At 39.6% G+C, this 23,765-nt stretch overlaps 1 protein-coding gene across 2 annotated transcripts in view; it reads left to right on the plus strand.

Moving 5' to 3' along the window:
* Positions 1-23,765, plus strand: part of DIAPH2 (diaphanous related formin 2) — a gene marked incomplete at both ends in the record, with an annotated part of 850,504 nt that overhangs the window by 61,349 nt on the left and 765,390 nt on the right. For both annotated transcript variants that reach the window (XM_080719289.1, XM_080719290.1), the window contains one exon: positions 23,025-23,129. In XM_080719289.1, the coding sequence (XP_080575415.1) occupies positions 23,025-23,129 (105 nt within the window). The remainder of the gene's footprint in view (positions 1-23,024; positions 23,130-23,765) is intronic.

Genomic DNA, 23,765 nt, shown 5'->3' on the forward strand with positions numbered 1-23,765 from the left:
GGTGGCAGAGACTGGAGGATCACAGGTTTGTGGATAGCCTTAGCTATTTAGTGAGGCCCTCCCCAATTTAGTGAGACCCTGTTTCAAGATAAAAGAATAGAAAATAGGGCAGGGGGTGTAACTCGGAGGTCGAATGCTCCTGGATTTCATCCCCAGTACCACACACACACAAAAAAAGAAAGACATTAATCGATTTTAAAACACGAACATCACGTCACTTGGTTCCCCGAATCTCTACTCTTACTCCCTGTCTTAGTCTAAGAAGGCCATGATACTTAGAGTAGCCTGTAAGGCTATGTCTCACCACTCCCCTTACATCTTTGAGAATATCTTCTACTACCCTCTCCCCTTGCTCGCTCTTGTTTCAATTGCATGCAGGCCTTTTAACCAGTTGTAACGCTAAGAGATCAATAGTGATCAGTAGTGATCCTGGTACTTTTCAATTTGGGCAAAGGATGCACAATATTTTCAAACTTTGTGCAACATTTCTCTTTTGTGATGTGAATGTTAATTCTAGTGTTTCACCAGAAAATTACCATTTTCCTCTTGAAATGTGTGATGGTTTTAGAAAGACTTGCTTGATGACTTCGTAAATGTGATTTTAAGGTAATGCTCAGCTGGGCGTGCTGGCACATGTCTGTAATCCTAGTATTTTGGGGGCTGAGAGAGGATGATTGCAGGTTAGAGGTGAGCCTCTGCAACTTAGTGACACCTTGTTTTAAAATTAAAACAAAAGTTAAGCCCGGCATGGTAGTGCGTTCCTGTAATCCAAGTACCTGGGAGGCTGAGATAGGAGGACCACAGGCTCAAGACCAGTCTCAGCAACTTAGTGAGACCCTGTTTAAAATTTTTTTAAAAAAGGGTTGAGGGTGTAGCTTGGAGGTAGAAAATTTCTCTCTCTCTCTCTCTCTCTCTCTGTCTGTCTGTCTGTCTTTTTTTCTCTCATTCACTCACCCTTCTCCCTTTTTTCCCACCACCTCCCTTTATCCCTCCATCCTTTCCTCCTCTCTCCTCTTTCTCGCTCTCTTCTCTTGCCTTTAAGCTCCCTGAAGATAGAGATTTACTTGAAACAACTTTCCTTTATCTTCCATCAAAGCTGGCTCTCAATAAAACCTGTTTCCTGCCAATTTGACACCAAGTGTTTGCAGTTGAGCCTAGTCTCTTGCCCCAAGGTAAAGATTCTTTGTGGTAACCAAAAGACATAACATTTCAGTTAGATAGGAGGAGTAAGTTCAATACTTCTGTTGTACAACGTGGCGACTATAGTTAATCCTACTTTGTATTCTTGAAAAATGCTAAGATTGGATGAAATATATTTGGATCACAAAAATCATAATATATGTGATAACACATATATTAATTAGCTAGATTTAGCTATTATATAATATATAGTTCAAAACATGTCATACACAATACATAGTTTTTTTTTGTTTTTTTTTTTTTTGTTTTTTTTTTTTGGTTGTACTGGAGTTCCTGGAAACCCTTCTATTTCCGGGCTACATTCCCAGACCTATTTTTATATTTTTATTTGGAAACAGGGTCTTTTAAGCCAGTGAGCTGGCTTTGAACCTACACGATCCTCCTGTCTCTGCCTCCCAAGTGCGGGGATGACAAGCGTGCGCCACCACGCCTGGCCACAATACATAGTTTTATGTCAATTAAAATCCTTATTTATATGTAAGTGTATGAATATATAAATGTACATATTTGATGAACATATATTTTTTATATCAGTCTATGATAAAGATTTGCAGCCTTCCTTTCCTTTATCAAATAAACTTTGTTCCTAGCTGGGCGTGGTGGGGCATGCTTATAATCCCAGCGCTTGGGAGGCTGAGACAGGAGGATCACACAGGTTCGAAGCCAGCCTCAGCTACTTAGTGAGACCCTGTTTCCAAATAAAGTATAAAATAGGGCTGGGAGCATAGCCTGGAGGTAGCCTCTGGGTTCTACCCCGAAGTACCACAAAAATAAATAAACTTTGTTCTTTTGTGTATTGTCTGGGTACCTCTCAGTTCACCACCATTTTCCTATCTCAATTTCCAAAAACAGTGATGACAATAATAGCAAAACCAGAAACATTTATATATGCATGAATATTTTTATATTTTATTATTGTTATTTTTGTGGTTATGGAAATTGGAACCAGGGGCATTCTACCTCCAAACTCCCAGCTCTTTTATTTTTAATCTTTAAACAGGGTCTTGGTATGTTCAAACTTGTAATATGCCTGTCTCAGTCTCCCAAGTACTGGTATTATAGGTGTTTGCCACTGTGCCCAGCATGAATGAATACCATTCATAAACACATATACAATATTTTAAATAATGGAATAATAAAATAGGAAAAGGATATCGGAGAAATATGATTTGATTAAAAGCTAAAAACCAGTCAGGCTTGGTGGCACATGCTTGTAATCCCAGTACTTGGGAGGCTGAGATCGGAGGATCGCAGGCTCATGGCCAGCCTCAGCTACTTAGCAAGGCACCGTATACATTAGTGAGACCCTGTTTCAAAATAAAGAATAAAAAAGAGGCCTGGGGGTATAGCTCGGAGGTAGAATTCCTCGGGTTTCAATCTCCAGTACCACACATACGAAAAGGTTAACAACCAAAAGATAGGAAACTTTTTAAGGATTGTATATCATCTTTGTGAGAGGTATACTTGTATCTTAAACATTGTGTATATTTTTTGTGGTACTGGGGATTGAAGTCAGGGCCATTGTACCTCCAAGCTACACACCCAGCCCTATTTTAATTTTAATATTTATTTATTTATTTATTTATTTATTTATTTATTTATTTTTGCAGTACTGGAGATTGAACCCAGGTGCATTCTACCTCCGAGTTACACCCCGAGTTCTACTTTTTAATCCTTTAATGGAAATGGTTTCACTAAGTTGTGGAGGGCCTTGCTAAGTTGCTGAGGCTGGCTGTAAACCTGGGATCCTCTTGTCTCAGCCTCCCAAGTGCTGGGATTACAATCGTGTGCCACCACGCCTGGCTTTCATTTTTATTTTGAAACAGGATCTTGCCAAGTTGCTCGGGCTGGCTTTGAACCAGCCAGCCTCCTATTTCAGCCTCCCACGTACTGGGATCACAGATTTGTGCAACCACATCCAGTGGAACATGAGCTTTATATATTGCCTTTAGTTTGACCACAGTCAACTTGCAGTGAAAACATGATTTTAGGAATAAGCAGTTTCCATTTACTGTGCATTTGTGGTCCAGCCTTGAAACTAAACCTGATTTCAGCTGAGCCTTAGGACAGTGCCACAGACTAGGTAACATTGTCATACCCCATTTGCAGATAAGGAAATGGAGGCGTAGAGAGAGGCCAAGAGGGTTGTTTTGGCAACTTGCCGATGCTAGTAAGTGGCTGAGCCAGAATGGAAACTTGGCGTACACAGATCGCAAACACTGGTATTTTTGCATCATCTATATTGAATGATGTTTTCTTTAAGTAACATATAAAATGGATATGTTTTCTTTGTATATGTTGAGTGACATATACAACAAGCAGGCAGACCATTTCCCACTGGGGTGAGAAACTTATCTGTAATTGCTTTTTACAGAGCATCCTTTGAAAAGAAAGGGGCCAACAATCTAGTATTGGGAAGCGTTAAATGTCATCATTATTACAGTTGATTGGGAGAAGGCACTTAAGTCACTCTGCTTCTAAAACACAGAAGATTTTGAGATAAGAAATTTCTCCTTTTTGTTTGACTCCTTGTGGGTGTCCTTCCTTCTACAAATGATGCAGAGATGTTCTTGTGCTATTCGATGGCAATCTTGCTTCTTTTGAATCTCCTGATGGCCCCCTTTATTGTGTTGTTCCTATTGATTGGCTTTTTTGGCCTTTGGGGAAGTACCGTACAGCTATTTAAACTGTTTGGCCTAAATACCTTATCCGTGTTTCAGGATAACATACTCTGAAATAGAAAGCTTTTTAAATAAATGGATCAAATAAAAAGACCTTATGCATTGTCATAGTAAGTGAAGTGCTTGACAGAGAATTAATTACCTTAAAATTACTAATATATTATTTGGAATTTCTGGGAAATAGATTTGTATGAAACATTTCCTTCAGAAGTTAACATAGGACAAATTCAACTATAATTCTATCTTACTCTGATAATCGAAAACTTACCGCCTGAGAATCCTAACTACCGACAACAGCTGTTATTGTTAGGCTTATACAGAGTTCACCCTTACTGCAAGATAGGACTTTTTAAAAAGTATAAGCTATTGTATTTCATTACTAATGCATCATTCTAACAATCATTTGATTTCTTCTAGCTAAGCTAAATTCTGAAATGAGTCCAGTGAAGTAAAAGATCTGTGTGACTTGGTTTCACTTTATTAATACATTAGTACATTACTAATGTTCCATTGACGCTGACATCTGTTCTGTGCGTTGATAAATCACTTTTCATACTGTGGACATTCAGTGAAGCAGTTTTAGAATTTCCGAGTAATGGTATCAATGACAATTACTGGCAGACTTAAAGCCCCAAATTATAACATTTCCGATGATTGTTTTGTGTGGAACACAAGCTGTTCATTAAGCAGCGTGCCTCCTTTAGCTTGCAAAACTAAGTTTCATCCTTAGAATATGCTCACCAGATATTAATTCAAAATTGAGAGGTAGTTCTTATATTAATTTTAAAATTTTTAAATATTTATTTATTTATTTATTTATTTTGGTGGTACTGGGGTTCCTGGAAACCCTTCTACCTCCGGGCTACACTCCCAGACACCTATTCTTATATTTTTTATTTGGAAACAGGGTCTCTTAAGCCAGTTAGGCTGGCTTCGAACCTGCGCGATCGTCCTGTTTCCGCCTCCCAAGCGCGGGGATTGCAGGTGTGCGCCACCACGCCCCTTTATATTAAATTTTATTGGTACATTGTACACATACCTTTTTTTCTGTGGGTCTGGGAATGGAACCCCGAGGCATTTGACCTCTGAACTACACACCCTGCCCTATTTTTCATTTTTTATTTTGAAACAGGGTCTCACGAAGTTGTGGAGGGCTTCACTAAGTAGCTGAGGCTGTCTGCAAACTGGGATCCTCAGGTCTCAGCCTCCTGAATGCTGGGATTACAAGTGTGCGCCGCCACCCCGGCTATAGTCATACCTCTTCAGGGGGTACAAGATGGTTGAGGCATACATTCGCTCATCACTCATTTAGCCCGCATTTACTTCTTTTTGATAGCTTTTACAGGTGAGCATACTCTTCTTTTTTCTTTACCGTCTTTGACCCCCAGTTTAAATTTGAATGGGGTTTATAATTGGAACTTTTCTCACGTTAATCAGGAGCAAATATTTTGTATGACTGCTAATGAAGATCGGATGAAATGTCTCTTCTGTTCCACTTTAAGGAAATCGATAACGCTGCAATGAAATAGTTGTCACAGCCTTTGAGCTTACTGAGAATAACGGAACTTTTTTATATAGTGAGCGGACTATTTAGGGCTTATTGATGAATAGTAATAACTTATTTTCATCCAAAATCAACCAGTGTGATTATGGTCCTTTTTTTTTTTAAATTTTTTTTTATTGGTGCACTGTATTCATACATCATAGTGGGATACATACTTTTGTAGACATACATGCACACATCGCCCAGTCAGCCCCCACCCGATCCCCACCCCATTCTCTCCCCATCCCTCCCTCCCATGCTTGGCTTAGTGGTTGACATCTAGTATTATGGCAATTTATCTAAAATTAAAAATGATAATCTCACATAACAGTTTCATTTGTCTGATACCAAGCTTTTGATGACTTAAAGAAAACATTTCAATATTTCTTTTTGCTTTCTTTCTTACCAGAGAATATTTTTTTCTTTTTTTTTAGGTGAAACTATCATATATTTATATATTTATTTTTCAGAAAAAATCTATCCTAATATGGAATATGGACTCTAGGTACCCAAAACGACCTTGAAAAAGAACAAAGCTAGAAGATATATATTTTCTGATTTCAAACCATATAAAGCTACAATAATTGAAACAGTGTAGTACTATTCTAAAGGCAGATATATAAACCATTGGAGTTAAATAAAAGCCTAGAGCTAAATTCTTCCCTATATTGTCAAGTTATTTTTGACAAGGTTTCCACGAACATTTGGTGGTGGAAATAAAAATCTTTTAACTAAATATTTTTAAAAATATTAATTACATGGAAAAGAATAAAATTGGACTCTTACCTAATCCCATATACAAATATTAACTCAAAATAGATAATAGACCTAAATATAAATCTTAAGACTATAAACATTTAGAAGAAAATCTGGGGCATAAAACCTCACAACATTGAAATTGGCAGTGATTTCTTGGTTATGATTTCAATGGCACAGGCAACAGAGGAGTATACAAACACCCTAAAAAATAAAAATAAAAAAAATTGTATATCCAAAGACAATGTAAACAGAGTTAAAAGTTACTAATAGAATGGGATAAAATATTTCCAAATGCTATATCTGAAGGTATATTAATATTCCAACTAGAAATCCTAAAAATTAACAACAATAAAGGCAAACAATACCCTTTAGAGATAGGTAAAAGACTAACATAAATAAGGAATCTCCACAGATAACCAATCTTAGTTGTCTGTTGGATGGAAAATCTTGTTTCTCTAGTTCTGGAGTGTGTTACCTATTTCTTCTTTGTAGTTAATCTCTTTGAGTATTTTCTCTAGCGCTGGTTTTGAAGACATAAATTCCTTCAGTTTCTGTTTGTCATGGAAGCTTCTTATTTCTCCATCTAATTTGATAGAAAGTTTTGCTGGGTAGGAAATTTTTGGCTGGAAGTTGTTTTCTTTCAGAGTTTGGAATATGTTACTCCAAGCCCTTCTGGCTCTCATGACTTGGTTTGGGAAGTCCAGAGTGATTCTAATTGGTTTGACTCTGAATGTCACTTGGCCCTTTGCTTTTGTTGCCTTTAAGATTCTCTGCTTGGCTTCCACATTGGTCATTTTGACAATTATGTGGCGTGGGGATCCTCTTCTCCGATCCTGTCTAAAGGGAGTTCTATAAGTTTCCTGGACCTTTGTATCAACCTCTTGCTCTATGTTTGGAAAATTTTCTGCTATTACTTCCTTGAAGAGATTGTTGATCCCTTTGGTTTCACTTTCTTTTCCCTCCTCTATTCCAATAATTCTTAGGTTAGCTCTCTTAAAATGGGCCCATATTTCTTCAATATCAGATTCCTGCTGTCGGATATTTTTTTCTAGATTAGAAACTATGAGTTCATTTTTGGATTGCTCATCTTCTAAGAGCGAGATTCTGTTCTCCATGTGTTCTAATCGGTTGTTTGTGCTTTGAATTGAGGCCTTTACTTCATTAATTGCATCCTTTATCTCTTTTTGGCTCTCTCTGAGTTTCTTTTCGAAGCACCTCTATTATTTCTACAGTTATTTTCCTGATTTGATCTTCTAGAAATCTCTGATTTTCTGTTTTATCGGGTTCTGATGTTGTGGGGTTGTGGGCATTCATTGCTCCAGTATTATTCCTCTTTCCCATGATTTAGGAAGTTTGTGCCTTCCCTGGGTTCTTCCCTTGGGTCACTATGACTTCCCTTAAGGTGTTCTGGATCTCGAGTCAGTAGTATCTCAGACCCCACTACTCCTTTACTGGGTTGTATCACAGAGTCTCCGACCCAGAGAGTCGATAGAGACTGCTTTAGACTGTGGGGGGTGCCAGGTTGCATGTTCTCCTATGGTGTGATATCTCGGCCACCGCCCCTCCCCCACTGGGTCAAGTCCCAGGGATTTCTCCTCTGTGGCCCGCAATTTGACTCACTGTTCTTGAGTACGCAGATGTAGCTGTACTGGCCTCGCTGAATTTGCTGCTGCTGCTGCCGGTAGCAATATGGCGCCGCTGCTACGCCCTCGGCTGTGGGGCTGGCGTTTTTCTTCTTGATTTTGATTTCTACTCTGAATCCCTGCAGCGTGTGCTGAGCTCGGCCACTGGGAGCTGTAGATGCTCTCTGCGCGGAGAAATCTCGCCTAGCTGTCCCGCAGTGGCTCACCTCAGCTTGCTGTGGTCGTCTGGTGAATTCGCCGCTGCTGCCGGCAATATGGCGCTCATGGTCCTTTGTTTTTGAGAAGGATGTGGAGGAAGTAGGAGATTTCCATTATAAGTTTAAAAACATAAGCATATAGAAACTTCTTAGTAGTTTAAGTTGGAATTTAATTTCTTGTGTAATTAGCTTGTGTGAGAGTCTATTAAGTAGAGTCTAGGTTGGATCAGCAACATTGGATTCACATGGATATGTCAGTGATGACTGTGTTCTAATAGTGGTAATTAAATAGTTTTGCCTTATGCAAAAGATAGGGCGAGAAGTGATTTGTGATTAATTTCTAGGTGCATTTCCTTTTTAACATTACTTTATTAGAGATAATTATTAACGGGTGAATTTACATTCAAATTTGATGTTTTACACATTCTTGGCATTGCTGGGGATGGGATCCAGGTCCTTGTGTATGCCAGACAAGCACTCTACCACGGAGTTACATCCCACTTTCTATTCAGCAACTTGTATTACTATGCTTTGCATTTTTGGCATAATTTAAGGGTAGTATAGTTATATGCAATAAGTACTACATCATCTGTCCCATATTCCATCTGTTAGAACTCTCATAAATAATCCCAAAGCTTTTAATTGTTATTTTCTCACTTTCCTTTTAATCAATTTAGATAGAATAGTTGCCTTTGGACACCAGGTGTTGTACTTTTGCCCAAACGTATTTGTTCTCCCTTGACTGCTATTAAGGGTTTCTCTTTCACCCAACATCAGTCTTTTAGAAGTTGGTTAGCTTGGATGAGAACGCTTTAGTGCTCTCGGCATAAGTAATTTTAATTAACAGTTAAACTACCATAAAATAAATTATCGTTAAAGTAGGTCTTATAGTCTATAATCAGCCATGGAAAAGTTGTCGAAAATGATTAGATTCTCAAAAACTGTCTAGGCAGCTTAATTTCCACTGGCTACATTACCATTTCCAACATCCTCACTCCATATTATTAAATGGCTATAATGCCAATATATTTCTAGACAACATATTTTATTTTATTATGCAGGCTTTGATGAAAAACTTGTAAAGGAGAAGGAAAACATACCTAGTAAATAGGCACAAAAGCTAAGTAAATCTGGCTTAATTTAATTATTTTTTTTTTACCAAGTATGATTCTCACCAAAGGATTATAACTCAGTGGGCATCTATCATAGAGTAGGAGTTCCGGGAAAAGAAACTTATGGACCTAGGTTGGCAAACTTATTCTCTCACTGGTAAACTTCACAGTTCACTGCCTCTTATCTAGGTTTGTATATATAATTGGTTAAAAATTTTACTTCCTCTGTCTTGAAAGATTCTGCTAGCATTTATCGCCTTGTGTGCTTTCCGCAAACCTTTACTTGCATTGCCCTATGTGCTCGCGGTATGAAGATGAATGTAAGACCTCTCTTACCCTCAGAGAGCTCAGAGTGTGGCCAGGAAGACAGGAGACAAATGGTTTTCACAGGACCAGGGTAGCTGGGGGTAGGCAATTTCGGTGGGTATTTAATCCTGTGCAGGGGTTGAGGAAGGGATCAAAGATCTGAGTAAACTAGGAAAGCCACATTCAATTCTGAGTTACCGGTCTTTATAATTTTGGCATCAAAATGTGCTCATACTGTGAGCACTTTAGTCCATCAGAGTGTAAGTGCGTTTAGATGGTAGGTACTGTGCCTTTTCTTTTCTTTTGTACCAGAAGCATTGTGAGTGATACCACCAAGCCTTGTTATTATTTATTTTGAAACGCCGAGTCCGTGTGTGCTGTCTTGAAACCCGTGAGCCTCCTGTTTTGGCCTCCCACGTATTGGGATTATGAGCATTTCCATCGTATCTAGCTTGTTTTAGGTTTTGAAGAAAGAGCAGTGAGCAGTTCAAAGAATATATCTTCCTTCGGGAGCTTATATTCTTATAGGGGCGATATATGGAATCATCAGGTAGAATTGCTAATGGAAAAAAAAAGGAAAAGCAAAAGCAAGTTTCCATGTCATAGTGAGGTTCACTTGATGATTCTCTGATTGTCAGAAGTTTATTTAGGTGCAGGGGTCATTGCAAATGATCCTGTTGCTCCCATAGGGATTTTATTGTGTATGGCCTGCAAGCTAAGAATGTTTTTTAATATTTTATGTCATTCTTTATTTATTGCGATATTGGGGACAGTATACCTCTAAGCAATACCCCAGCCCAGTTTTATTTATTTTTTTTAAATCTTGAAACGGGGTCTCACTAAGTTGCTGGCGGGTTCAAAATGGGCTGTAATGAGCAAGTCTTCAACAGATGTCGAAAGAAATTGGCTGTTGGCATTTAATGTGTACCCTGCCCCCCTCACATTTGTCTGCTCACACCTACTTCAGACAATATGTCTAACACCAGGGGAAAAAAAGAAGCAGGATGCGGAGAAGTTACTGGTAGGTGCGTCTGGCTACATGTGTCTTTTTCAAAAAAGTTTGTTTGAAAAAAGTTACTTTCCCATGAATCGCTCTTTTTTTGTGAATGAAAAATATGTTAAATTTCAACAATTTAAAAAAACTTTATAACGAGAAATATTTTTGTAAATTAAAAAAGGTTTTAATGGTTATATTCCTACCTTATTTGAAAACACTGTAAATATTCTATTGTATTTGAACTGCCTTATCTGGGCACAGTGGCACATACTTGTAATGTCAGTATTCAGGAGGCTTGGACAGGAGTATTGCAAGTTTGAGGTTGGCTCCAGCAACTTAGACCCTGTTGTAAAACAAAACAAGAGCTGTGCGTGGTGGCGCACGCTTGCAATCCCGGTACTTGGGAGGCAGAGACAGGAGGATCGCATAGGTTTGAAGCCAGCTTCAGCTACTTAGGGAGGCTTTCTTCAACTTACTGAGATCCTGTTTCCAAATAAAATATACAAAATAGGTCTGCGGATATATCCCAGAGGTAGAAAGCTCCTGGGTTCCACCCCCAGTACCACAAAAATCAAAAGAATAAATAAATAAAAGCAAAATGCAAAACACTAGCAACAGAACAAAACAGGGCAATGGGTATAGTAGCCTACTAGTAAGAAACAACCCCAGGATTCCATCCCTAGCACCACACACACATAAGAAAAAAACCTTCATTTTATTTGCAGCGATAATTAAAATAGCCAGACTTGGTGGCGCACGCTTCTAATCCCAGCATTTGGGAGGTGGAGACAGGAGGATCATGGTTCGAGGACGGCCTCAGCTACTTAGCGAGGCCCTTTGCAACTCTGTGAGAGCCTGTTTTAAATTAAACAATAAAAAATAAGGCTGGGGGTGTAGCTGGGAGTAGAATGCCTCTGGGTTCTATCCCTGGTATCCCCAAAACATAAACTAGATGCTCTATAATTTAAACTTCTTTGTGCAGTGGTTTGAAGTTCACATGTGGTGTAATACTCCCACTTACAGTTTTCTCATACTTTATTTTGTTATAAAAGCAATTAAAATCATTTATTTTGGTAGTGTTTTTTTCTCTGTTAAATTTTTTATTCGCGAGCTGGGCATGGTGGCACCTGCCTTTTTTTTTTTTTTTTTTTTTTTTTGGTGGTAATGGGGTTCCCGGAAGCCCTTCCTCCTCCGGGCCACACTCCCAGACCTATTTTATATTTTTGAAACAGGGTCTCCTAAGCCAGCGCGGCTGGCTTCGAACCTGCGCGATCCTCCTGTCTCCGCCTCCCAAGCGCGGGGATGACAAGCGTGCGCCACCACGCCCGGCTGGCACCTGTCTTTAATCCTCGTATTTGGGGGACTGAGACAGGTTCGAGAACAGTGTCAGCACGTAGTGAGGCTCTTATCAATCTAATGAGACCCTGTTTCCAAATAAGGAATAAAATCGGGCTGGGGGTGTAGCTTGATGCTGGGATGCCTCTGGACTCAATCCCCATTGGCACACACACGACCGCGCGCACACACAAACACACACGTTGTTTTATTAGTGACTCACATAAAATTGGTTTATATCCATTACATATTACACTTTTGAGGCAATCTAGCAAATACTGTAAACTAAGATGTTAAAAAATCTATTTTCATTCAATTATATATTAAACCTCCCACACTGAATAATTTTTCTGATACTCACATGAGCCAATTTTCTGCCATGATTTCTGTGTGTATCTTCAAACACTATTTGCTGACAAGGGATGTCCTTTAGTTTACCGCTATGGGTTTTTTGCACATATTATTTCAGCTGCTTTTACCAAGTGTTGCCTTTAGTGCCCTGGGACCTTTTGTCTTTTGCAGTTAAAGACGGAAAATTCCAGAGGCTTCTAAACATGTGCCATTAAGTTTACACAATACCAGTAAGGTACTGGATTGCATATTACGTGATTTGAATTTTTTCTGCGAATATTGAAAAGCTTTCTTCATGCTCTGATAGCTTGGATTTTAAATGGCCTGCTAATTTGAGGTGGCTTCATAATAATACCAGTAGTATTTAATTTTTTTTTTTTTTGTGGTACTGGGGGTGGAACCCAGAGGCTTTCTACCTCCAGGATATACTCCTCCAGGATATACTCCCAGACCTATTTTCTATTTTATTTGGAAACAGGGTCTCACTAGGTTGCTGAGAGCCTCACTAAGTAGTTGAGGCTGGCTTTGAACCCGTGCGATCCTCCTGTCTCAGCCTCCCAAGCGCGGGGATTGTATACAAGCGTGCTCCACCACGCCCGGCTGTATCTAATATTTTGAAGTATAATATGCATATAAAGCAACGGTCATCGGTCATCACTGGAGACTTGTTTGCACCCATATTTCGGATAGATACCTTACAATTTCCAGTCTTACGGGGACAGCGTATCAGCCTCAGGTTTTTGTTATTGTTACTGTGCGATGGATAAAAGACTCAGAATACTGAGTATAAAAGTCTAATAATTTCTTGTTCCCTGTGCTTGCATTATCGGTATTATCCTATTATCCTCAATCTGTTGTCTTCGCAGGAATCATTTGGACCTACATTTCTATATTTTTTGAGGGCTGATTTAAGTAAACCTAGACAAAATGATCCATACTCCAGCCTGCCGGGTACACGTCAACCGCAGGATGTCGCAGAATACTGGAAAGGAATAAATCTGCCCTGTGGGCTGGGGTGATGGCACACATCTATAAGCCTAGTACTTGGAACGCTGAGACAGGAGGATCACAAACTGAAGACTACTCTCAGCAATTTAGTAGAACCGGTTTCAAAATAAAAATAGAGAGCCGGGCGTGGTGGCACACACTTGTAATCCCAGCATTTGGGAGGCTGAGACCGGAGGATCGCGGTTCGCACACAGCCTCAGCTACTTAGGCCCTCCGCAACTCAGTGAGACCCGGTTTAAAAATAAAAAAAAAAAAAATTGGGCAGGGGGTGTAGCTCAGAGGTTGAATGCCCCTGGGTTCCATCCCCAGACCCACACACACACACAAAAAAAAAACAACAAAAAAACCCAAAATAAAAATAGAAAATAGGGCTGGAGGTGTGGCTTGGAGGTAGAATACTCGTGGATTCACTACTCCCCCGAAAATAAACACGTTCACACAGTATGTATATATACAAATACGAACGTATGGATCTGAAGAGGGAGCCTGTGTTTGTTCTCATGGTAAATATTAGTAAACCTTATTTCCTTTTCTCTTTGGAATAATACTGTTTCCAAAACATTAGTGAGTCCTGGATGGGATTTCTGTATTCTGGAAGCCACGGGTTGCAGGTTGAGCTCATGATTAAGGATTGTAAGAAAGTAAAAATAGCTGGGTGTGGTGGTGTCCGCCTGTAATCCCAGCATTCGGGAGGCTGAGCCCGGAGGATATCGGTTCATGAAGAGCCTCAGCTACTTAGCGGGGCCCTTCGCACCTCAGGGAGACCCTGTTTCAAATATAAAAGGACTAAAAATGAGGGCTGGTTGTGTAGCCCGTAGCTCGGAGGTACGGTGCCCCTGGGTTCCATCTCAGTACCGCCCAAAAAAAAAATATAATAAAAATAATAAGAAAATTTAAAAAAGAAAGTAAAAATAATATTTTTCTTTTCTATTACTAGAACATAGGTTCCGAATTTACCCCCCTGATGATAAAATGGTATGTAGGTATTCAAATTAGGTTTTTTTTTTTCCAAAAACAGAAAGAGATGAAGAACTTTTGTGCCATACTCAGTGGCATTCACCTAATACCCTGCCTACTTTTCTGCATTTGGTGCCATGTTACTTTCACAAATAATATATTGGGACAGTTTATTTCCTTTAACTTTGTTCCTACCCAAACACCTTTATGTTATGTGGCTACAGTCTACATAGGCAAAGTTAGCCGGGTCTCTTGAAAAGATTGGATAGAATTGATGTTGGGTAGAATTGGCCAATTATTTAACTGTAGAAAATCCCTGATACTTTAATTAGAATTTTCAAGAGAAATTTTGCTGGATGTGTGACTCATGCTTGTAATCTCAGTCCTTAGGAGGCTGAGACAGGACAATCGTATGTTTGAAGCCAGCCTCAGCAACTCAGCGAGGATATCAGCAACCTAGTGAGATTCTGCTTCCGAATAAAAAATAAAATGGGGCTGGGGTATAAAATGTTTCTCGGGTATGAAATACCTCGGGATTCAATCCCCGGTATTAAAATAAAAAGAAAGAAATCTTTTGTTCTTTTTGGCCCACAGGTGATAGATTATGGAATATTTCTTTAGAAAATAGTTAGTTTAAACACATCTTGTAAAAATCCATTAATTTAAAACCTTGAATGTAGTTGTAGGTATTGTTTATGCTAGGGTATATTTTTAGGTACTCCAGAATTGTTTTCTTCACGGGTACAGTCCTTCCAGCCTAGAAGTTGGGAGGGTGGTTGAATAATTGTAGTTAAATGGAAGAAAACAAGCATTCAGTGGTGTGGTAAAGTTCAGATTTAAAAACAGCAAGTGTAAAATCCAGCCATGAAGTAAAATGAACACATATTGCAGGAACAGAAGAACATACTTTATGGAAAATTGTAGGAAATTTTAACAGGACTGGCGTTATAGCTCAGGGGTAGACACTTGTTTAGCTTGCATGAGGCCCTGGGTTCAACCCCAGGCACGAAAAACAAAAACCTAAATTTATGGCAAATTTACACAAGTGCTAAGTTCGTCTTATATTGAAAGAAGAGATAAGATAGAAGGTTGACACTTATTTCTCATCAAGCAAATTAAATGGACAGTGATAAAGGTAGGAAAATACACAATGATGCTGAAAGCTGAGGGGAGAGTCGAAAATATGTCACCTGTTCAAAGACAGGTGACAGTGGGGGAGACAGAGATAGGAGGAGAAAGAACAGGAATCAGTGGACACGAATTCAAATGAATGAACGGGCGGCTGGTTCAACTCTCGACTTTGTCCTCTGGCTCTTTTCTACGTACGCCCTCGGCATGTTCCCGCAGGAACGTAATGGTGGAGGCTGGAGTTGTAGCTGAGTGGGAAGTCAAGCGTGTGCTTTGCACGCATGAGGCCTGGCTTCCATCCCTCCAACCAACCAACAAAACCACAAAGTAAGAATAAAATGTTTGCCGAATAGAAGGAAATTATCTATCGGGGGGAAATGTATCATGGTACATATTGAAGGAGGAAAAACTAATTTCTTATTTGCAAATGTGACTTTAAAATTTTTTTGTGTGGATTTGGGGATGGGACCCAGGAGCATTCTACTTCCGAATTACACCCCCAGCCCTATGTTTTATTCTTTATTTTGAAACAGGGTCTCACTGAGTTGCAGAGGGCCTCACTAAAGACCTGAGGCTGGCCACAAACTGCAGTCCTCCGGACTCAGCCTTCTGAATGCCGGGATTACTAGCGTGCGCCACCACGCCTGGCTAAAAATATTTTAAGTCAAGCTCATCACAGGGCTGCATGCCTGTGATTCCAGTACTTTGGGAGCAGAGACGGGAGGATCACAAGGTGGAAGCCAGTGTAGTAACTTAGACTCTGTTTCAAAATGAAAAATAAAATAGGGCTGCGGGTGTAGTTCACTTATAGAGCACCCCTGAACTCAATCCCCAGTGCCACACACGACCTCCCACAAAGTATTAAATTATTTAGAATTCAAAGGTCATTTTTAATATCACATCTCTCTCATGTATTATAGATACACTAATGTTAAACATTTTAAAAGCTTGCTTTTGTGTTTTGACTACTCTAAGAACTCAGTGTGTTAAGAAGTAGTTTCATATTCAATTATGTTGTTTAGAGTTAATACTGAATTATGAGTATTGCTCTATTTAGTTTTATTACTGTATTATAAAGCTGGAGTTAATGATTTGGAAGTATAAGCTGCCTAATTAGTAGTATGCTTTTTCATTTCTCTAAGAATGAATCGAGTCATTACAAACTCTTCCGTTCATATGAATGATACCCATTCTCAATCAATGTACGCAGCAATTTATAAGTATGAAAATGGAAATGACTCTAAAACAATTTAAAATATTTGAACAAGAGGTCATAGTATCACATTGGTTCACCAAATATTTATTAAATACTTACTGCATTCTAGGAATTTTCTTCTTGCGGGGAATACGTAGATAAGCTCCATCTTTGGCTTAGAGTTTTAAGGAAATAAATTTCTCACGTAGTTTTGATGTAAGTAGAATATGGAAGAATAGGATGAAGGCTACCATTTTCAAATGCGGCACTTGAGGGAAATCATTCTGAAGTCTGTTTTTTTATGTGGTGCTGGGGGTTGAACCCAGGGGCATTCTACCTCTGACCTACACCCCCAGCCTGATTTTTTAATTATTTATTTTGAAACAGGGGCTCACTAAGTTGCAAATGGCCTCAATCAGTAGCTGAGGCTGTCCTCAAACCCACGATCCTCCTACCTCAGCCTCTCGAATTCTGGGATTACAAGCATGAGCCATCATGCCTGGCTGAAGAGTGGGTTTGAGTACAGTCTTGAAGTATAAGGTGAGCCAGATTCAGATTCAAAGGGGAGTGGTGTTCCCAGAGGGTTAGACTGTGAGGAGATGACAGCTTTTTGGGCAGAATGAGCAGCACCCCGAGCAAAGCAATAGGAATGTGGAGCAGCGTAATGCATGCAACGAAAAGCAGACAGCTTAGTGTTAGTAAAGCCTGATGGGTAAACCAGGCGCAGTGGTGCACGCCGGTAATCCCTGTGCTGGGAGCTTGAGACAGGAGAATCATAGGTTCAAGGCCAGCACCAGCCACTTACACCCCGTTTAAAGATAAAATAATAATGGCTGGGGGTGTATCTCAGTGGTTTAACACTCTTGAGTTCAATCCCCAGTAGGACCAAAAATCAAAACCAAATACCCCCAAACCCCAAAACTAAGGGGTAAGATAAAATGTGGTTAAAATGATCCCGAGGCGGTGCTACCGGTACTGATAGCAACATTCTTTGAAGACTAGTTAATATATACCAGGCTCGGTATGCACAGTCAGACTCAGTGTGCACACATTCCTCTCAAGTCTGTAATCTTAGCCTTCCCCTTATCTTATTTTTTGGTACTGGGGTTTTTATCCAGAGACACATTTCTTCTGAATCACACCCTCGGTCCTTGTTTGTTTCTCTTTACTGAGGATTGAACTCAGGTGCATTCTGCCTCTGAGCGACTCCCCCAGCACTGTATTTTCCTCTTTATTTTAAAACAGTTATGGAGGACCTCACTAAGTAGATGAGGTTGGTCCCCAACCGTCGATCCTCCTGTCACAGCCTCCTTTCAAGTACTGGGATTACCAGTGTGAAAGAGTCTTGCTTAGTTGAGGCTGTCCTTGAACCCTGCAATCTGCCTGTCTCAGTCTCCCAAGTACTGGGATTATGGGCACGTGCCGCTGTAGCCATTAATGTTGCGCTTATTGTCTTGTCTGCTTTCCTATAGAATAGTTCTAGTTTAGTGACAGGAGCTCAGCATGTGCCATTAAAAATAAATGGAGGTACTTAGTAACGTCCGAGTGTCACTGGGAGGAGAAGTGAACTCTCCATGTAAAGATCTTCAAAGATGACACTGCCACCTTCTTCGGCCTGGCTGTGAGGTATACAGATAAACGAAAATGATCTTTCCAGCATTCAAGAGCGATTCTAGTGGGGGGCATGGAATCGAACCCGAATATTTTGAGCCATTACATATATTTCCCAGCATTTTTGAGCAGAACTTAAGGATCAGGATGAAAACAAGACCATTGAGTCAGCAGAATTGTTTCATTAGCCAATAAGATTATAATGTAAGCGAAATTAACAGAGGCACACTGTTTCAAGATGGAGGTGGAGGTCTTTTCCTTCTTTGCATTTATCGAACCACAGAGTCTTTGAGATGGCCTTGCATATCGAGCAATGTAACGTGAAGACTAATTGAAGCAAGTAGGTATATTTTAGTATGACAGGGAGAACGCTGCCTTCAAAGACCATCTGTGTGGTTCTTCAACTCATTTCCTTTGGCCTGTCTGACTCTTATCACTGCTCCCTTGAAATGCATCCACAGCTCAAATACTGAATATAAAATCAGTCTGGGTATTTTAAGGAGTATTTATCACTAAGGGACAGTAGTTTGCTCTTTATCAGGAGGCTGAAGAAACAGGCTCCAGCTACCATTATCGGAATAACTTCCAGAATTACACGACCAAGGTACAGTGTGATTAAGGAGTTGTTGTCATACCGGAGCCACTCCGTCAGACTGTTTGAATAAAGAAGAATGTGGCTTTTGCTACTACTTCTGTACTCATGTCATTTCTCTCGCCACTCACGCCAGCAAGATGGATGGCCTCTCTATAGCCTGTTTCCTTTCACAGTTGACTTCTGAATCTATACCTCTTATAAAAGTCGTTCTTTGGTGGAGCCTCAGCCACAGGCCTGTACTCTAATTATAAGGGAGGCTGACAAATTGGGTTCGTTGCAGTACCTAGCTTTGTGAGATGGGCCCCACAGCCTGGGGCTATATTAAAACACGGGGACATGTTCAGATGATGACGGGCAGCCGGAAATCACAGATAACCACCAGGGACTCTTAGCTGGTCTCCTGGCCTTTGCTCAGAATTTTCTTATCCTTCATCACCCAAATGCTGGTGAAGATTTCTCTGATTACTTTTTACAGATTCTTTTTTTTTCTCGCTACATTCTCACATATGAGTGCCTAAAATAAATTTAATATTTAATATTGTTCCCTTCCAGTTTGTTTACTTGGTTAAAAAGACAGAATGGGCCAGTTGTGGTGGCGCACACCTGTCATTTCAGCATCTGGGAGGCTGAGACCGGAGTACCATGGTTCACAGACTGCCTCAGCTACCTAGTGAGGATCATCGCAACTCAGTGAGACCCTGTTTCAAAAGAAAGAATAAAACATAGGGCGGGGGGAGTTCAGAGGCTGAACGCCCCTGCGTTCCATCCCCAATAGCACTAAAAAGACAGAATGGTCCAAAATTATTGAAAGAGTAAAGAGATAAAATATTGATTTTAAAAATGAAGATATGTTTATTCATATTCACATCCAAGGGAAAACATGGCGTATTTGTCTTTCCATACCTGTTTTTTCAATTAACATAATGATCTCCATTCTATCTATGTTGTTGGTGATGACAGGATTTTATTCATTTTTATGGTCGTAGTCTGTTTTTGTACGGACTTTGTTTTCTTTATCCATTCATCCATCGATGAACACTTAGGTATTTTCTATTTCCTGGTTATTGTGAACACGGGAGTGCAAGTGTCTCTTTGGCATACTGATTTCACTTCCTTCAGGAATTTGTCCAATAGTGGGATAGCTAGATTGTGTGTTCATCCCATTTTTAAGTTTGGGGGGAACATCTTTCCTTTCTTCCTAGTCATTGTACCAATTTACATTCCTAGGAATTTGTATTCTCCCCAAACTCTCGATTAGAATAGTAAGGAGGAGTTAGAAGGGGAGACTTATCAGTGAGTACACTGTTCAAGTCAGACAGGAGAGAGAAGCCCTGCGCAGTAGGCTGGTTATAGCTAATGGCAACATCCTGTATATTTCGAAATATGTTCGGAACATTCCGACAGCACAATGGAATGCTTTAAGATGATGGTTATGCTGACCGCGCTGATTTGGTCCTTACACGGTATATACATGTGCCTCAGCCTGCATTCTTACTGCTATAATCCTATACCTGACCACAGAATTTAGACGAAGGAGGATTTATTTGTTCAGTTACTTTGTAGATACCATGTTCAGTCCATGGGAGGCCATTGTCTGTAGCTTAGGTGGCAGGAAATGGGAGAGAGAGAGGGAGGGAGGGAGGGAGGGAGGGAGGAGGGAGAGGTGAATGTATATGAATGAATGAATATGAATGGGGATTCGTGAACACGAGCTCTGCTTTTCATATCTTGGAGGCTCAAAGCAAGAAAGTGTAAGTACGGGAATCATATAAAACCCCCAAGTCCACACCCCCAGGGATCCACCTTTTCCAACCACACCCTACCCACCCTGGCCATCACCCACATAAACCCAATAGGGATTTATCTACTGATGAGGTTACAACCCTGAATATTAATAAATGTGTTCTTTACTGTACAATTCGTTATTGAACAATAGCATGTATCAAAAGACATACTCAATGGATATATACAATCATTAGATGTCAATCAAAAATAAAACTTGAACATGTAAAAATTTAAGGTACAATGCACAAAATATTGAACTCACCCTTTCAAAGTGTCAAATGTGGTGTTTTTAATATATTCAGTGACTTGTGAAACCACGACAGTAATGCATTTTAGAACATCTGCATCGTCCCACAAAGAAATAGCATATCCATAAATGGTCTACTCTCATCCTCCTTTCCTCCTCCCCTGGCAACCACTGATTTTTTTTCCATCTCTCTATATTTGTCTTCTCTTAATATAATGGAATCACATAATATTTTGTGTGTAATGGTTTTTAAGGTATATCCATTTTATAACATATATCGATACTTTATTACTTTTTTTTGTCATACTGGAGATGGAACCCAGGGGCCTTCTACCCCAGAGCTACACCACCAGCCCTGTTTTTTATTCTTTAGTTTGAAACGTGGTCTCACTAAGTTTCAAAGGGTCTCAGTAAGTAGCCAAGGCAGTCCTCAAACCACAATCCTCCTGTCTCAGCCTCCTGAATGCTGGGATTACAAGCGTGCGCCACCACACCTGGCTTAGTACTTGATTACTTTTTATGGGTGAATAATATTCCATTTTATCTGCATACCATGTTTTTAACCTAGGTATCACTTGATATACATTTGGGTTTTTCTATTGGTGTTGGTATGTTTTCATTTTTTTTTTTTTTTGGTGGTACTGGGGGTGGAACCCAGAGGCTTTCTACCTCCAGGCTATACTCCCAGACCCATTTTATATTTTATTTGGAAGCAGGGTCTCACTAAGTTGCTGAGAGCCTCACTAAGTAGCTGAGGCTGGCTTCGAACCTGCGTGATCCTCCTGTCTCAGCCTCTCAAGCGTGGGGATTACAAGCGTGTGCCACCACGCCCGGCATGTTTTCATTTCTTTTTGGTATATGAGCTGAGTCATATGGTAACTCTGTTTATTTTTTTTTTCTCTTTTATGTACCGGACATTGAACCCCGGGGCATTCTCTCTCCATGCTATGCTACCAGCCCTTTTTAATTTTTTGTTTTGAAACCGAATCTTGCTAGGTTGCTGAGTCTCCCTAAGTTGCCGAGGCTCTCCTTGAACTTGTGATCCTACTATTTCAGTCTCCCAAGTACTGGGATTACAGGAGCGTGCTACCATGGCTGGCAAGCGTTTAACATTTTGAGGAGATTTCAGATTTTTTTCAAGAATGGCTGCATCATTTCACATCCCCACTGGCATTTTGTAAGAGTTCTACTTTCTCTGCACCTTTTAGAACTAACTCCCTCCCCACCCCTCTCCTCTCCTTCCCTCTCCTCCTTATACTTTCTTTTTCTTCCCAGGGCCTTCATTATGTTAGGCAAGATCTGTACCACTGAGATACATGCCCAGACCTGCTTTTGAACATTTGTTATGCTCACCTTTTTTATTCCGTCTGCCTTAGTGGGAGTGAAGCACTATTCCACTGTGGCTTTGCTTTGTGTTTTCCTAATGAATAATGATGTTGAACATCTTTTTCATGTCCGTGTTGGACACTCCTGTCTTTTTTATGAAAATATCTACTGAAATTCTTTGCCTACTTGCAATCAAGTTGTCTTTTTCTTTGTGAGTTCTAAGTTATTCTTCACGGATCTGGGCAGACAAGGCTCCTCGGACATGATTTATAAATGTTTCCACCACCCATGCCGTTTGTTGACTTTCTGCTGGTCGCAATTTGGAGCACAGTCTTTTCCATCTTGGTTTTGCGACCTAAGAGTTAACATGAGTTTCAAAGTGAAGAAAGAAAAATGCATTGTGTAATGCAGGTGTTAATTGCGTGCATGCCATGAAATAAAGGTGGCTTCCCAACAAAATGCAAGTTATGGAACCTCAGTATGTTCTTTCTGAATATTTTTCTTTCCAGTGAGTGATTTTTGTTATCCCAATACAGCTAGTTATGTTTCTCATTTTTTTTCAAATACACCTACTTGTTGTGAATTTCCTTCAATAATATTATAGATGTATATTCCCTGTTAATTTGCCAATCATATTTTTCCTTTATAATTTGGATCCTAAGGTAGTACACGCTAACTAGCAGTTTGTGTGTGAGTGCACATGCATGAACATGTGTGTGTGTGTGTGTTCGGTTTTGCTAACGAGTTAAATAGCTTTACTAGGGCTCTATAATGTATATCTATGCCATAAACTTTCAGTTTATTCTGCAAAATATTTTACAAATAACTTCTCTTTGGCTAGGTAGTTTTATGAACCACGAATACATAGCAAAATTAACTCAAGATTATGGTGTCTAGGGTGAAAAATAATATGAGTTATCCAGGAAAAAGAACTATTGTTAGTTGCAGCACAACTAAAATTTTAAGACATTATTAATATTTACTCGTTATTGTTAAATTTCTTAAGCAGAAATTTACCAGTGCTCACAGTAAATGTTCTTTTTTACAGGAGGACATGAACCTTAGCGAAGAAAAAAAAGCTCCTTTACGAAACAAAGATTTCACCACCAAGCGCGAGATGGTTGTCCAGTACATTTCTGCGACTGCCAAATCTGTAAGTAGGGAGACTTTTTTGAAACCTCAGCTCTTCCAATTCTTGCCTTCAACATTAGAAATGAGAAACTTCCATTAATTGTAAACAACACACAGCAAAAGGGATAGAAAGTTCCTGAGACAATCCCGTGAGTTTAGGGACAAAGGTTTTGTACACTTGCTAAAAATTGACAGCACTTTGCAAGTATTTCCCTTAATATACAGGTTGTTAAATGGAAACGTTGGATTTAGGGGAGAGGACAGAAACTTAGCATAGTCACCTGTAACTAGGTTTCTGTGAAAACTAAGTGTGTGATGTTTGCTTGCATGTCATTTTTGGTAATTTTTAAGCATGCAGTTTGGTTGTTGATTTTCATTATTTTATGCAATGCAAACTGTAACTCGTCTCATAATTGTTACTGTACAGCTTTGTTTAATATATAGGAAAGCACTTAATCGTATCTAATCAAATATCTGTGTGTGAGTCTCAATACTTGAACATTGGCTTCATTGAGATGATTAATTATCAACAGGAATAATTTACTGTTTTAATAAAGTATTTTTCTTTGTTCGTTTCCCATGGCACTTTCCAAAAATATCTTTCAGATTTGATTTCTTTGTAAGGAAAGTATATTTTTGAATTGGCAAAATGTAAATT

The sequence above is a fragment of the Muscardinus avellanarius genome, assembly GCF_963383645.1.
Source record: "Muscardinus avellanarius genome assembly, chromosome: X".
NCBI classification, from domain to species: Eukaryota; Metazoa; Chordata; class Mammalia; order Rodentia; family Gliridae; genus Muscardinus; species Muscardinus avellanarius.